Source organism: Camelus dromedarius, chromosome 12 (genome assembly GCF_036321535.1).
Source record: "Camelus dromedarius isolate mCamDro1 chromosome 12, mCamDro1.pat, whole genome shotgun sequence".
Lineage (NCBI taxonomy): Eukaryota > Metazoa > Chordata > Mammalia > Artiodactyla > Camelidae > Camelus > Camelus dromedarius.
In genome coordinates, this window is record NC_087447.1 from 42,882,837 (window position 1) to 42,895,418 (window position 12,582).

Here is a 12,582-nt window from a genome sequence, read left to right on the forward strand (position 1 = left end):
GGGAGGGATTTCAAGGTAAATGTGATTGACGGACAGGATTTTTGAGGGACCTCTTGTCTGCTAGAACTCCATCATTCAAGGGAGATTAGTCTTGGTTGACTGCTGTGGAGACTGGGGAACAGAAAAGACCCTTAGAGCATATCTCTAACCCCTCATTGCATAAATGGGACAACAGGATTCCAGAAAGGTCTAGAATCTTGCTGACTGTCACATAATTAGTCACTTACAGAGCCAGAAAAAAAAAAATCCAGCTGCCTTGCCTGCCAATCTAGGGCTTGAGGGACAGTAGGATCGCAGACCTAGAGCAGAGTGCTGCCCTTGGTTCCCTCACTGTCTCTCTGTCTAGGCCCAGTTGAAAATGGGGACAGTGGCTTTGCATGGAATATGTCAGTGCATCAGTCCTTGGATTGACTTGAGATATGAAGTAAAAAAAGATAGAAGTGCCACTCTATCAGATGAAATGAGCCCAGGTTCATCCTACCTGTACCTTCTGCAGTCTGCTGTGGGTACTCTCTTGGCACAGAGAGCTTATTTCACAGTCGTGTGGTTCCTAGGAGCATAGCTCTGAAGACTGTGGACCATCCATCTCCAGCCTCAACCTGTTACCTGGCTTTCTGGCTCTTATGCCCAGATTCTGACTCTTAGCTCAGATCTGCTGCCTGGCCCTGCCCCACAGTCTCTGGATCCCCCTGCCTGACCTCACTTCACCTATTGCATTTGTGGATTTTGTTCCCAAATCCTCTAGCTTCAATCCTGATCACTCTCCTCTACCCCTGGGCCTGTATTTCTAGCTACCTAAAGGACTCCTAGTTACTTGCAGCTCAGAACAGAAGCTTAGCATGGCCTCTAAGGCTCTTCCTAATCTTTAGAGCCTTATCTGTCATTCCTCTACATGAGCTAGTTTTATCAATCTTTTCCTGAGGGACCTCACATTTTGACATCTGTAATCTTCTGTTTATGATTTTGCCCCCTTCTGAAATGCCCTTTCCTTGTTAGTAACATCCTACCCCAAACTGAAGGTCCAGCTCAAATGTGACCCAGTTAGCAGATCTAGAGCACACAGGGATGGGGGTTGACTTGGGAAGAAGCAGGATTCCCATAATTGAACCCCAAAGGGTGAGCCTAGAACAAAGTAGCTGTTGCTTTAGGTCAGGGGTCAGCAAACCTTTTCTGTAAAGAGCTAGATAGTAAATATTTTCAGCTCTACAGGTCATACAGGCTGTTACAACTACTCAACTCTGCCACTGCAGCGCAAAAGCAGTCATAGACAATATGAAAATGAATGGACATGACTGTGTTCTGATAAACCTTTATTTACGAAACCAGGCATGCTGTAGTTTTCTGACCCCTGTTTTAGGCTCTGCCTGGGGTGGATTTGAACCTGTGGGTGACATCAAGTAGGAATAGCTACATAGGAGCCAGGCAGGGCCAGAAAAATCTGGAAGGGAATCACAGGTATAGAATAGTGTTAGGATGAGGCACAGGGAGGAGAGGGCAGGAAGAATAGAAGGGAGTTAATTTTGGCTGGAATATAAGATTGCTTAAAAGAGAGAAGTAGGAACTCTGTTTGGAAAGGAAATTTGGCCCTTAATTTCCTTTCCAGACAGAACTGTCTTCACCACTTGAGGCTATTCAGAAGATAATGGGGAGCCATTGAAGGTTTTAGGTCAGTGGAAAATAGTCAAATCTGTATTTTTGAAAAGTCTTTCTTATTTACTGAGAAGAATGATTGGAGGAGACAAGACTGGATGCAGGAGACCTGCCAGGCCACTGTAGTTGTCCAGGCCATTGGTTCCAGATTACTAGTCCTTGAACCAGTGGCTGGTCTGTATGCCTGAGAAGTATTGGGGAAACTTGCTAAAAATACAGATTCCTAGTCCCGTACCCACACCCAAGAGATCTGGATTTGGCATTTCTAACAAACCCTCCAGATTTGGAAATCATTGGTCCAGCAAGCCAGAGTGAGGCCTGATTTTAAGAGGCTATGGATGCCAGAGAGAGTAGGCTATAGGTAAGATAGAATTTGGCAACTGCCCTCTTAATTCTCCTATTACCTGTCTCTGTTCATGGCAGCCCGTCCATGTGACCCCTTTTCCTTCGCACCCCATCACTCCCCTCAGTATCCTGTTTTGTTCATGTCCTGTTGGTTCTCTTTGAGACAACTCTTCTGTCCCTTTCTTTCCGTTTCTACCCTCATTTGGGAGCCCATTAATGCTCAACTGGACAAACCTCCTCCTCACCCCCACCTCCCATTTCCAGTCCATCAAGATAGACATAAAGCCCAGCTCTGTCAGTCTTCAGAACCTTTTTGGGCAGCCTTTGCTTTGGGGATAAAGGTCAAGCTCCTTAGCTTAGCATCCAGGGCTCTTCGGGGGCTTATTTTCCTGCCAGCCTTTCCAAGCTCATTCCCTGTCACTCTTCCACTGTGCGCCTGAAATTTTCCTGCCCTTTGGGCTTTTGCAGTTATACTGGCCTTGCTGTCTTGCCCCTTCCTAATATCTTTCTTTTAACTTGACCCTGTTTTTCCTTCCCCTTTCTCTCCCTGCTTCTGTGTGACTGTGTCTCCCTGGGGGGAGGGGTAGAGTTAGCTGCCGAGGACACCTCTCAGGACCTTTGTGCATTATGAGTGTGTCTTCCCCATCTGAAGTCCTAATCCTCTGCTGTGACGGACAATTGGTCACTATGGCAACTGACTGTGACGTCACAGAATAAGGACTTCAGGTGAAGTGGCAGGAGCAGGTGAGTGTGTAGAGACAGATTTTAATGTCTGTCGAAGCCCCCCACCCCCACCCTCCTTCAGTGCTGGGGGCACGGAGGGCTATCTCGGGCTCCTGCTGATTTTTATAATGCTGCGGGGAGAGTGTGTGCCTGGCATCTGCGTGCTGCAGTAGTATGGGGCTGACAGAGTGTGTCAACTTGAGCTCTGGCTGTGCAGGCACCGCTGCTGCGTGAGCCTGTTATTCCGTTCTGGATTGCTATTTTGATACCCAGATTGCATCATTCTTCCTACGTATAAACAGGGGGTCCCCAGGGCTCTGCAGCTACTCACTTCTCCACCAACACTGTTGTTGTGATGAGCTCTATTTAAATGAGCTGCCGGATCGGGGCAGGTTCCAGCCACACATGAGCACTGTCATTTTGGGGAACATGGAGGGCTGCAGGATTTTTGGATCGAGTCCTAAAAGGCTGAGAGTGATGGCCTCCTGAGCTATGCAGAGGGCGACAGAGCTAGTTCCTGAAAGTTGAAAATCTCGTTTTCTTCCTTCTGAGCTTCTATTCCAAGGCACCCAGAGGATTAGGAGGGAGATGCAGCTAGGAAGAGAGTCGCCTCTTTGAGGTCTCCCTCTTGCTGTTCAGTTTGGGAAAATTACTGCAGAGCCTTCGAGATAAACAGGAACAGGAGGAGTCAACCAAGCCCTTTCTTGCAGAAGCGTCTCAGGTGAGCTGGAGAGATGCAGCCGTGGCTGAGAATGCATCAGGGAAAGGAGGAGAGGGTCCAGGCTGCTCCCTCTTCCCCACCCAGTACCCAGCTCCCCGAGGCTTAGGCCCTGGAGCCCAGCTGGCTGCAGCATGCAGGGTGGGTGTTCCTGGGCACTTGGTAAGCACTGTCCTCTGGGACCTGTGGTGGTCTCACCTGTCGCTCTTCTGACTTCTCCCCTAGGTGTTGCTCTAATCACAGGGCAGCAGGTGCCACAGGTAAGCCTGCTGGCAACCAGGGGCAGAAACAGAATCACCTTAGGATCAAAGTCTGTCTTTCTAGCAGGGACTGGACATCTGGGGAGTGGGTGCAACATGTTTCTCAAAGGTGGTGCTGCTCTGAGCTATGGGCTAGAGGAAGGCTGAAGTGGCTTATGTGGTGGGGGCCTTAGCTGATGCCTGGTATTCTGGGGCTGCCTTGGGTGGGAGGGCAGGAATGGTTAGTGAGGATGGTCAGCCTGCCAGAGAATATAACTGGAGTGTTTTTAAGCCTTGCATAATATCTGATAGAGGGATTTGGAGGTAGAATGTCTTTCTTGTGGCTACAGAGGTAATCAGGGACTGCTCAGTGGTTCAAGGTATCACCTATGATCTACAGGGATCTGTGGTTTTTAGCTATGTCCCTCCCTCTCTTTGGGCCTCCATTTCACCATCTTTATGGTGAAGGAATTGGGTAGATGAACAGTGAGAAAAGCTAGGTCTCTCCAGCTTTGGTTCTACAGGTGAGAGCTGGCAGTGGAGCATCAGGCTTCTCTAGAGGATGCCACTGCTCTGTTGGAGTTTGAGTTTGGGCTCTAGCTGCAAAGTTTCCTGGAGCCCTGGACAAGAGCTCTAGAATGAAGGGTTTTTTAACCCTCAGGGGGTTGCTTAGCACTGAGTTCAAGCCTATGCTCCTGGGATATGTGTCCCTACCTGATGGGCTGAAACCTCCTTGGGATTTATCTTCCACCCCAGCCCTATGCCCAGGTTGCCTTGGTGTTGCTGTTTGTGTCTAAGTGTGGACTGCCCAGTCTTGGCCCCCCTCCCTTGCTACCTCACCAAGTCCTGGGCTCAGCATACACTCTCGGCCCCAGCAACTGTCGTTGCAGTGCCAAACCTCTGGCTGCACCCTAGGCCTGCTCATGGTCCTTCAGTGGAGCTGGCAGGTAGGAGAGGCAAAATATGTTCTCCAATTCTCCACCAACCCCCAGGATACCTAGGTGTCAGGATGGCCTTCTGTCTGCTGGGTATCTGCCCTTTCCTCTACCAGAGAGGAAAAATGTAACGGCTGTATTCAGAGTCTATCTTAACTTCTCAGAACCTGTTTAAAACTAGGTGAGTCTGCCTTTCTCAGCTGCATGATTCAAGGGACAGATCTATCAGACTCAGCCACAGGGAGAAAGGATGCTGTCTCTATGGCACTGGTCCTCAAACTTGGTTGTACACTGTAATCACCTGGGGAATTTTTAAAAATATTGATGCCTGGCTCCCCACCTCCTGAAACTGATTGAATTCATCTGGGATGTCGACTGGACATTAGGATGTTTAGAAGTTCCTCATATGATTTAAATATGTGACAGTTTGAGAACCACCAATCTGTAGAATGAAAACTGCTTCTAGATTTATTTTTTCCAGGCAGAAAAATTCTGCTTCATTGCCTTTTCTCAAAGATCGTATTTCTTAAAACTTTAAGCATGGCTGGGGCTGGCTCCCAGCTCCTTCTGGATTCTGAGTTCAACGCTGGGTCCGTTATGATTATTATTATGGAATATTTTACTTATTATCAAATCATTTAGTTAATTAAAATAAAATGCCCTTGTTTACTCACACTTGAACTAGAGAGGAGTATAGCATAGTGGACCCAGCTGGATTTGAGAGGTGGACATACTTGGGTCCCAATTGTAGTTCTGTTCCTGCTTCTTATAGTCTTTGACAGGTGACAACTTCTTGGAGCCTCAGTCTGTCCAACTATGAAATAGGGACAATGCCTACCTCTCAGGTGGTTTGACAATTAAATGAGATTCCACATGTAAGGGCCTGATGCAGGGAGTGGTGGTAAAAGAATAATCTGTCCCATACCTCTCAGGGACCAGAAGTGCTCACTCTTGTGACTGATGGACTGAACATCCTCAGCTTTCAGAGCCACTTTCCCAGGCCCCTAGGTTTCCAAGGAGGACCTCTGGCACCTGTAACTTCTTCATTCTGGAAGCAGAAGTCCACCTCCTTTGGGGATGGTTGTGTGGCGTTTGAGCCCTCGTCTGACATTTCTCAGAATTGATGTTCCTGTATATGAAATAAAGCTCAATGCTGTTACTTGAATAATTCAAATAGGAAGAGAAAAAGCAACCTATCTAAACAATACTTTATGTAATATGTGATTTAAATATGTATTAATAACTAAATTAATGTTAAATATTGGTGGTCGATGTTTGGTTGTTTTAAATATATCCACAGCCCTAAGAGTTCATGTATTGCTGTTGTCTAAAAAAACTTTGTTTTGGTATCCTCATTGAAAAATGGGGAATCCTCTTTAAAAAACAAAAAGCTCAAGGTTGACGCAGCTTGATGGGGATTAGGGACCTTTTGAGAGAAGATAAGAATTTCTGGGCAAAAAGTTGTGACACAAAGAGAACACAGTCCTCTGTGTCCACTCCAGGGCCCACAGCCACCTTGGGACCTGTGTGTACTGCTGCCATAGTTCTTCATCTCTGCTGTCCGCTGCAGCAGCCCCCATTCAGACTGGATGAGCTTTTCAGTCCAAGCCTCCCCTTAGCCACAAGCCTGTCCCCTGATTTGTTGACAAGGGTGGTTGTCTGTCCCTCCCCATCTTGCCCAGAGGAATATTTCTGAAGCCTGGTTGCAGTAGGCAGAGGAAGAAGACTGGATAATCCATACTTCCCTACTGTTCGCATTCCTTCATTTTAAGGATGCAGAAAATATGGTTCAGAGGAAAGGAGTCACTTACCTGAGGTTGCACAGTAAGTGACAGTGTGGGCCTGGAACCCACATCTCCCAATTCACAGCCTTCCCCAAGCATCACACCTCTGCTCTGGATCAGACCTGATTCCTTTATTTTCCTGGGCTAGCTTTTTGCCACCATCCTGAAAACTTCCAAATGGCTTTTTTACTACTTTCAGTGGCCATGAGTGCAAGGAATACACATGGAATACCCAACCCCCAAAGAAACATAATTGTCCATTCTGCTAAAAATCATGCAACATCCTTTATATCAATTGTGGTTTATCTTTGTATGTAGACATATGAACAGATAGTTAAAATGCAATGTGATATCTGTTATACTAGAAGGATGTTCAGGGTGCTGTGGGAACCCAGAAGAGGGAATAATTAACTCATCCTAAGGGAAATCAACTGTGCTTCTCAAAAGTAGAACATTTGAATAGGCTTGAAAGGATGAATGGGAGTTTATCTGAAAAGGGGTAGTGAAGCAAGAAAGAGTATTTTAGGGAGAGGGAACAGCACTTTCACAGACACAGGATAATGCAAAGGTTTGGTGCATTCAAGGGCTAGCAGAGCCATTTGACATGGCAAGGATATAGGATGTGTGGCAGGTGATGCTAGAGATGAGACTAGAGAGAGGTAAGGTCCACTTGGAAAGTGCCTTGAGTGACAAGCTGAGGATTTTGGCTTTTAAGGCTGGGGAGGGGGAAGGGGTAAAGAATGTGTGATGAGGCCTTGGCTGATCTATTCAGTTATTTCTCTTTTTTTCATAATGCTAATGAGACTGCGTTACTATGAGTAATGTTTGGGCATCTGGTACCAGGGAGTTGGAAGCCTCGTGAAAATTATTTTCAACCATTTTAGAGCAGCATTTCTGACCTAAGGGGTAGGTGAGGAGGGTCTCTCCTGGGCAGCCAAGTGGAAGGGAGGGACAGTAACATGATGTCCCTAAGTGATGCCACCTGTGAACAGCATCCTTCTCCACCTCTGGCCACTGTTCTTGACAGGCAGGAGAGTATCTGGGAGATTGCAGATCTAGTCTGTCATTAAAGTCCATGCTCTGTGAAGGATAGAGGAGGATTTTGGGGGAAGGTTGATAGATTAGGGGAAGAAGAGTATTAAACTATTAATTTGCATGATTTTGGAGATTTTGATTTTTCCAGTTAGTTTTTGCTGCATAAAAAGCTGCTCCAAAACTTAGTGGTTAAAACATCAGCCAAACTTTATGATTCTAAGGTTGACAGTTTGTGCTGGGATTCTCTGGGTGGTTCTTCCAAGCTGGGCTGGGCTTGGCTAATCTCTGCTGTGCTCACCCATGTCGGTGTTTAGCTGGTGGCCCAGTTGGGGCTGCCTGCTTTGTGATGGCTTTCAGGTGGGACACCTGAGACAACTGAGCCTCTCTCCACATGGTTTCTCACCTTCCAGCAATCTACCTGGGCTTGTTCACATGGCAGTCTTAGCATTCTGAGAGTGAGAGCAGTCATATACAGCCACTTGAGGTCTAGGCTTAAAACTTGTTCAGTGTCATTTTTGCCGGATTCTGTTGGCCAAAGCAGGTCATGAGGTCAGTCTAGCTTCAAAGAGCAGAGAATAGACTCGGTTTTTATTTTTATTTTATTTATTTTTAAAAATTATCTTATTTTTTGTTGTGTGTGTGTGTGTGTGTGTTAGAGGTAATTAGGTTTATTTATTTTTAGAGGAGATACTGGGTATTGAACCCAGGTGTTTATGCACGCTAAGCATATTCTGTACCACTTGAGCTGTACCCTCTCCCTGTACCCGTTTTAATGGTTAGGATTGCAAGGACATGGATGCAGGGAGGAGAAGAATTTGTGGCCACCTTTTCAGTCTCTCAGACCATCTGACTTTCTTCACCTGGGAGAGTTGATAATTGAGGTTATTGTCTTAACCATGAATTTTGAATTCAAAGTCAACATTCACAGAGGATCATGTGAATTCTCAAGTGTTGTTTAATTTAATCCTCATAGCAACTCTTATTTTCCCTTTCTATTTAACATATGAAGAAACTGGGGCACGGAGGAGTTAAGTGAGATTAAGTGACTTGCCCAACCATGGTCGCTGGGTGGTAAACCTGGTATTTGGACTTAAGTTTGTCTGACTTCAGGTGTAGAGGAATTGTATCATTCTGGTAAGATGAGGCAGAGAAGACTGTGGTGGTATTGCTGCATTCACTGCCATAGCCAGCCCCTTTCCAGGTTGTCCTCATCCCTGGGCACTAGCGCCAAGCTCTCCTCAGGAGGCTCATTTTCTTGTATCCAGCAGGCCGAGCGCTCTTGCGGTGGGTCTGAGGTACTGTAGTCCCTAGGGTGGCGGTCTCACACCACATGTATAGTTCAGGAGCCCACCATGCTGGTGAATGTGCTAGAGAATGTTGCATCTCTCTGAGGAGGGAAGGTTCCTGTTCATAAGTAAAACATGTATACATGTGGTGCATTCAGCGTGGGCTAGGTGGAGAAGGTACAGCAAAAGCTCTCTGAGCTCCAGGGGTAGACCAACTGGTTGTGGTTGTAACAAGGGAAAAATACCTCCTAGATGAGCAGGCAGGGAGACCTTGCCTTTCTCTTGCTAGAACCTTCTGGAAGCTCTAGCTTTGAGATCTTTAAAGTAATTCTGCTATAGTAATTACTTAGAGTAAAATTTACAGTAACATAAATGGCTAGAGCTGTGCCCTGGGTTAAACTGACCCTGTCGAATTTAGCCAGTAATGGGAACTGGGCCCTCAGGGCTATAGAATGAAGAGTGGGAGGAGTGGGAAGGCACCTGATTGTCGGGACTGGAGCAGGATTGGGCCTGAAGTAGCATGGCTTGTAGGGAGGAGACGAATATAGCATCAGGCAAAAATGGGGATGTGGGGAAGGTCTGTAAGGCAGGTCCCTAGTAGGATGGTCACGTCCAGAGTACCTAGATGGTAAGTGCAGGCTATGGCATCAGACATTTCATTTTGGCACAAGTGGCATTGGCACATGCCTTGGTGTTGTGTATTAGAAAGCCTTGGGTCTAGGCCTCATGTTACGTATAATCTGCCATGTTGCCCTGACTGTGCTGTCTTTTCCTCCTCCTCCCAGAGCTCATCTCCTATCCTGGGTGTAAGCAAGTGTACCTTACCAAGGATGTAACTGAACGTTTTTTTCGGCAGTACTTTTCTACTGGACAGTCCACGATGGCCAGGGTAAGTAAGTACAAGCAAAGAAGCTCTTACTGAAAACTCTGAGTACTGAGCTTTTACCCTCATTCCTGCCTAGTCAAAACTCATGCACCAGCCTGGATTAAAGGGGTTCATCAGTTTTGCCTGTCTTTAACATCTAAGACCTTTTTCCTTGAGTTTCTGAAGTTTCACATCATTTACTGATTGGTATCCCTTCTGTTCCTTCCTCCACTAGGGTCCCCCGTTGCCACTACATTTTATTCATTTGTCATTTTACTTACTTGCTCCTGTATTTAGTTCTTATTGAATGTCTTACATATGCCAGGGCCTGTGCTGGTGTTAGGGAGACAGAGATCCATGTCTTTACCCTCAAGGAATTCATAGTTTAGTTAGTTAAACTTGTATTTCTCTTCTTTTTTTTCCCCCTTGATATGAGTTTGTCAGATCCCAAGATGAAGACAAAGCCACCAGAATCCACATCAGTTTGGTGGCCTGGATTATTCAGGCACAGCAGGCTAATTTTCCCCAAATTTCCTCTTCTCCACCTTTTATATCCACCCTGCATGATTTTTGCTGACCAAATGAATGAACAGTTGAACTAGGAGAAGACCAGGGACTCTTGGTCCTGGCAAGTCCCAGTAGTCGGTCTGTGCTTGCTCTTCCCTGGCCGTGTGTGGTCCTCATGGTGTACCTATACGGCTGCAGCTTCTTCCCCTCTGTGGACACGGTGAACTGTCTGCTCTTGCCTGTGCTCTTCCTTTTCTTCCCTGGCCTATCTGGGGAACTTCTACTTGTCATTCAATATCCAACTCAAATGTCACCTCTTCTGGAACCTTTCCTGGCCACTCCTAGCCTGAACTCCTGGAAACCTTGCTTTGCTTACTTAGCACTTGGTGCATCCCTTTATCACATGTAGTATCACCCACTGAATGTCTGCTGTGTGTACCTTGTGAGCAGATCCCCACCTCACTCACCTGCGTATCCTCAGCTTCAGCACAGGACTTGTATGAATAGCCCCTGAGGCCACTACTCTTAGTCACAAAAGGTGCTTTCCTTCACACGCCCCCATGTGTCACTTCCAGGTGGCTCTCCAAAATTGACTGCACTCCAAAATAGTGGAGGAACAGCCCTACCAGACTCTGGTTCCTAGAGTATTTACCACTCATAAAGGCAGGCCCAAATGAAGATAGTATCAGTAATTCCAGAACTCTCTGCTTCCAGAACTGCTCCGAGTGCAAAGAGAAGAGGGCGGCACACATCCTCTGTACCTACTGCAACCGCTGGCTATGCAGCTCCTGCACGGAGGAGCACCGGCATGGCCCTGCCCCTGGCGGGCCGCTCTTTACCCGGACTCAGAAGGGATCTCCAGGTATCACTCTCCACCCTCTCCACCAGCTCACATGCCCTTAAGTACTGTCAAGCCTTAAACTCCTTGGAGACTAGCTCTCCAGCCTGCCTTGTCTCCCTGATGGGGATGAGGGTAGGGGTGGTCTCAGAGCCTTTCCTAAAGAAAAACTGTCTCCTCCAGAGTCACATCACAATGTAGGTTGACTTTAGGCTCTCCCTGTTGGGGGTGGGAGTGCGTGAGTGTGGGTGAGATGGTGCAGGGAGGAACAGTCTTGAATTACCGTGAAAGCTAATTGAGTTCCCTATCTGTCACCTACATTTAGAGCAATCAGGCCTCACTTCTATTTAGTTACTTGATTAATTTAACAACCAGGATCAGAGCTTGTTCATTTGTCTATCTAGCACCATCTGTTTTAAATGACAGTCTTCTTAAAAATCTTTTCTCAAAGCCCTTGAACTGTGGGAGGGATTTTACCTTTGTCAGACCCACAAGAATCAAAGTTCATGATCCATGTGTTCTGGCCTGGATCATGGCAAGGCTGGATAGCTGGTTTCAGCCCTACCATAACAGAATCCTGGTTAAGGAAGGGGTTTAGGTTGAGTTTTATTAGAGGATTCACTTTTCTGCACGAGATCCATATGCAGCAGTAGCAAGCACCTTCCTCAGCCTCAGCAGGTGGTGGGGTGCCTGGGGCCTGATGGCTCTTTATTTCTGGACAGCTGGGCAAATCCAGCCAGCCTAAGCCCACATTCCTCCTTATGTTCCTGGAACCTCACTGGCCCAGTGGGAGGCCTCTCCTGTTTTGTACCACCTTCCCTCCAAACTCTGTGTCTTCCGTGTGTCTATAGATGGCTGAGGGCTGCTCAGCAGAGCTTAACTGAGAGGTCTTCCTGAGCAACAGAAGCTTACTTTCTCCATCTACTCTGGCAGGAGTGAATGGTGGTTCCGGTGACTTCGCCTTGTACTGTCCTCTACACACACAGGAAGTACTCAAGCTATTCTGCGAGACCTGTGATGTGCTCACATGCCATAGCTGTCTCATGGTGGAGCACAAAGAACACAGGTGGGGCTGGCTGGCTGCCAGAATGGGCTTGTGGGGCTCTAGACGCTACCTGTGAGAGTACTGGGCTCCTAGTGCATCAGAGTCCTCTCCCTATTCAAGCCAGCCTGCAGCCCCTGGGCTGAAGTTTTTCTCAGTTCCTGTTGTGGGGCTTCTCTGGAGAAGGCCTAATGGGACAAGAGTCTCTGACTTTGCCTAGATGTAATCCCAGCCTCCACGGGCCTGGCTGAGACAGCACATGGTAGGGATTCTTGCTTGGCTAGCATGCTCAGAATAAGACCCAGTCCTAAGCTTTTTCTCTGCCTCCTCCTCTAGGTGCAGACATCTTGAAGAAGTTTTGCAAAACCAGAGGATGCTTCTGGAAAGTGTGACTACACAGGTGGCACATAAGAAATCCAGCCTACAGACATCTGCAAAGCAAATTGAGGACAGGTAGCATAGGCTCACCCCTATGTTCTGTTCCCTCTTGTCCTGGGACCCAATCCCAGAGTGAAGTGCTTATGAAGAGAACATGCAGACATTGGCTTATGTCCCAGAAGGCATATATCCTGGCTTTAGAGGTCTCAGGGCCAGGGAGGGTGTTTTGGGCCATCA

General features: G+C 47.1%; 1 protein-coding gene across 4 annotated transcripts in view; it reads left to right on the forward strand.

The window, feature by feature from the left end:
- Positions 1–12,582, forward strand: part of TRIM66 (tripartite motif containing 66) — a 53,372-nt gene that overhangs the window by 12,105 nt on the left and 28,685 nt on the right. For 2 of the 4 annotated variants that reach the window (XM_064492588.1, XM_064492590.1), the window contains exons 1-5: positions 2,601–2,739; positions 9,501–9,604; positions 10,802–10,949; positions 11,859–11,991; positions 12,304–12,420. In XM_064492588.1, the coding sequence (XP_064348658.1) occupies positions 9,596–9,604; positions 10,802–10,949; positions 11,859–11,991; positions 12,304–12,420 (407 nt within the window). In that variant the 5' untranslated portion in view covers positions 2,601–2,739; positions 9,501–9,595. Of the gene's footprint in view, positions 1–2,600; positions 2,740–3,001; positions 3,440–9,500; positions 9,605–10,801; positions 10,950–11,858; positions 11,992–12,303; positions 12,421–12,582 lie in introns of those variants that run through there. The other 2 variants (XM_031460070.2, XM_031460071.2) reach the window with 2 other exon arrangements.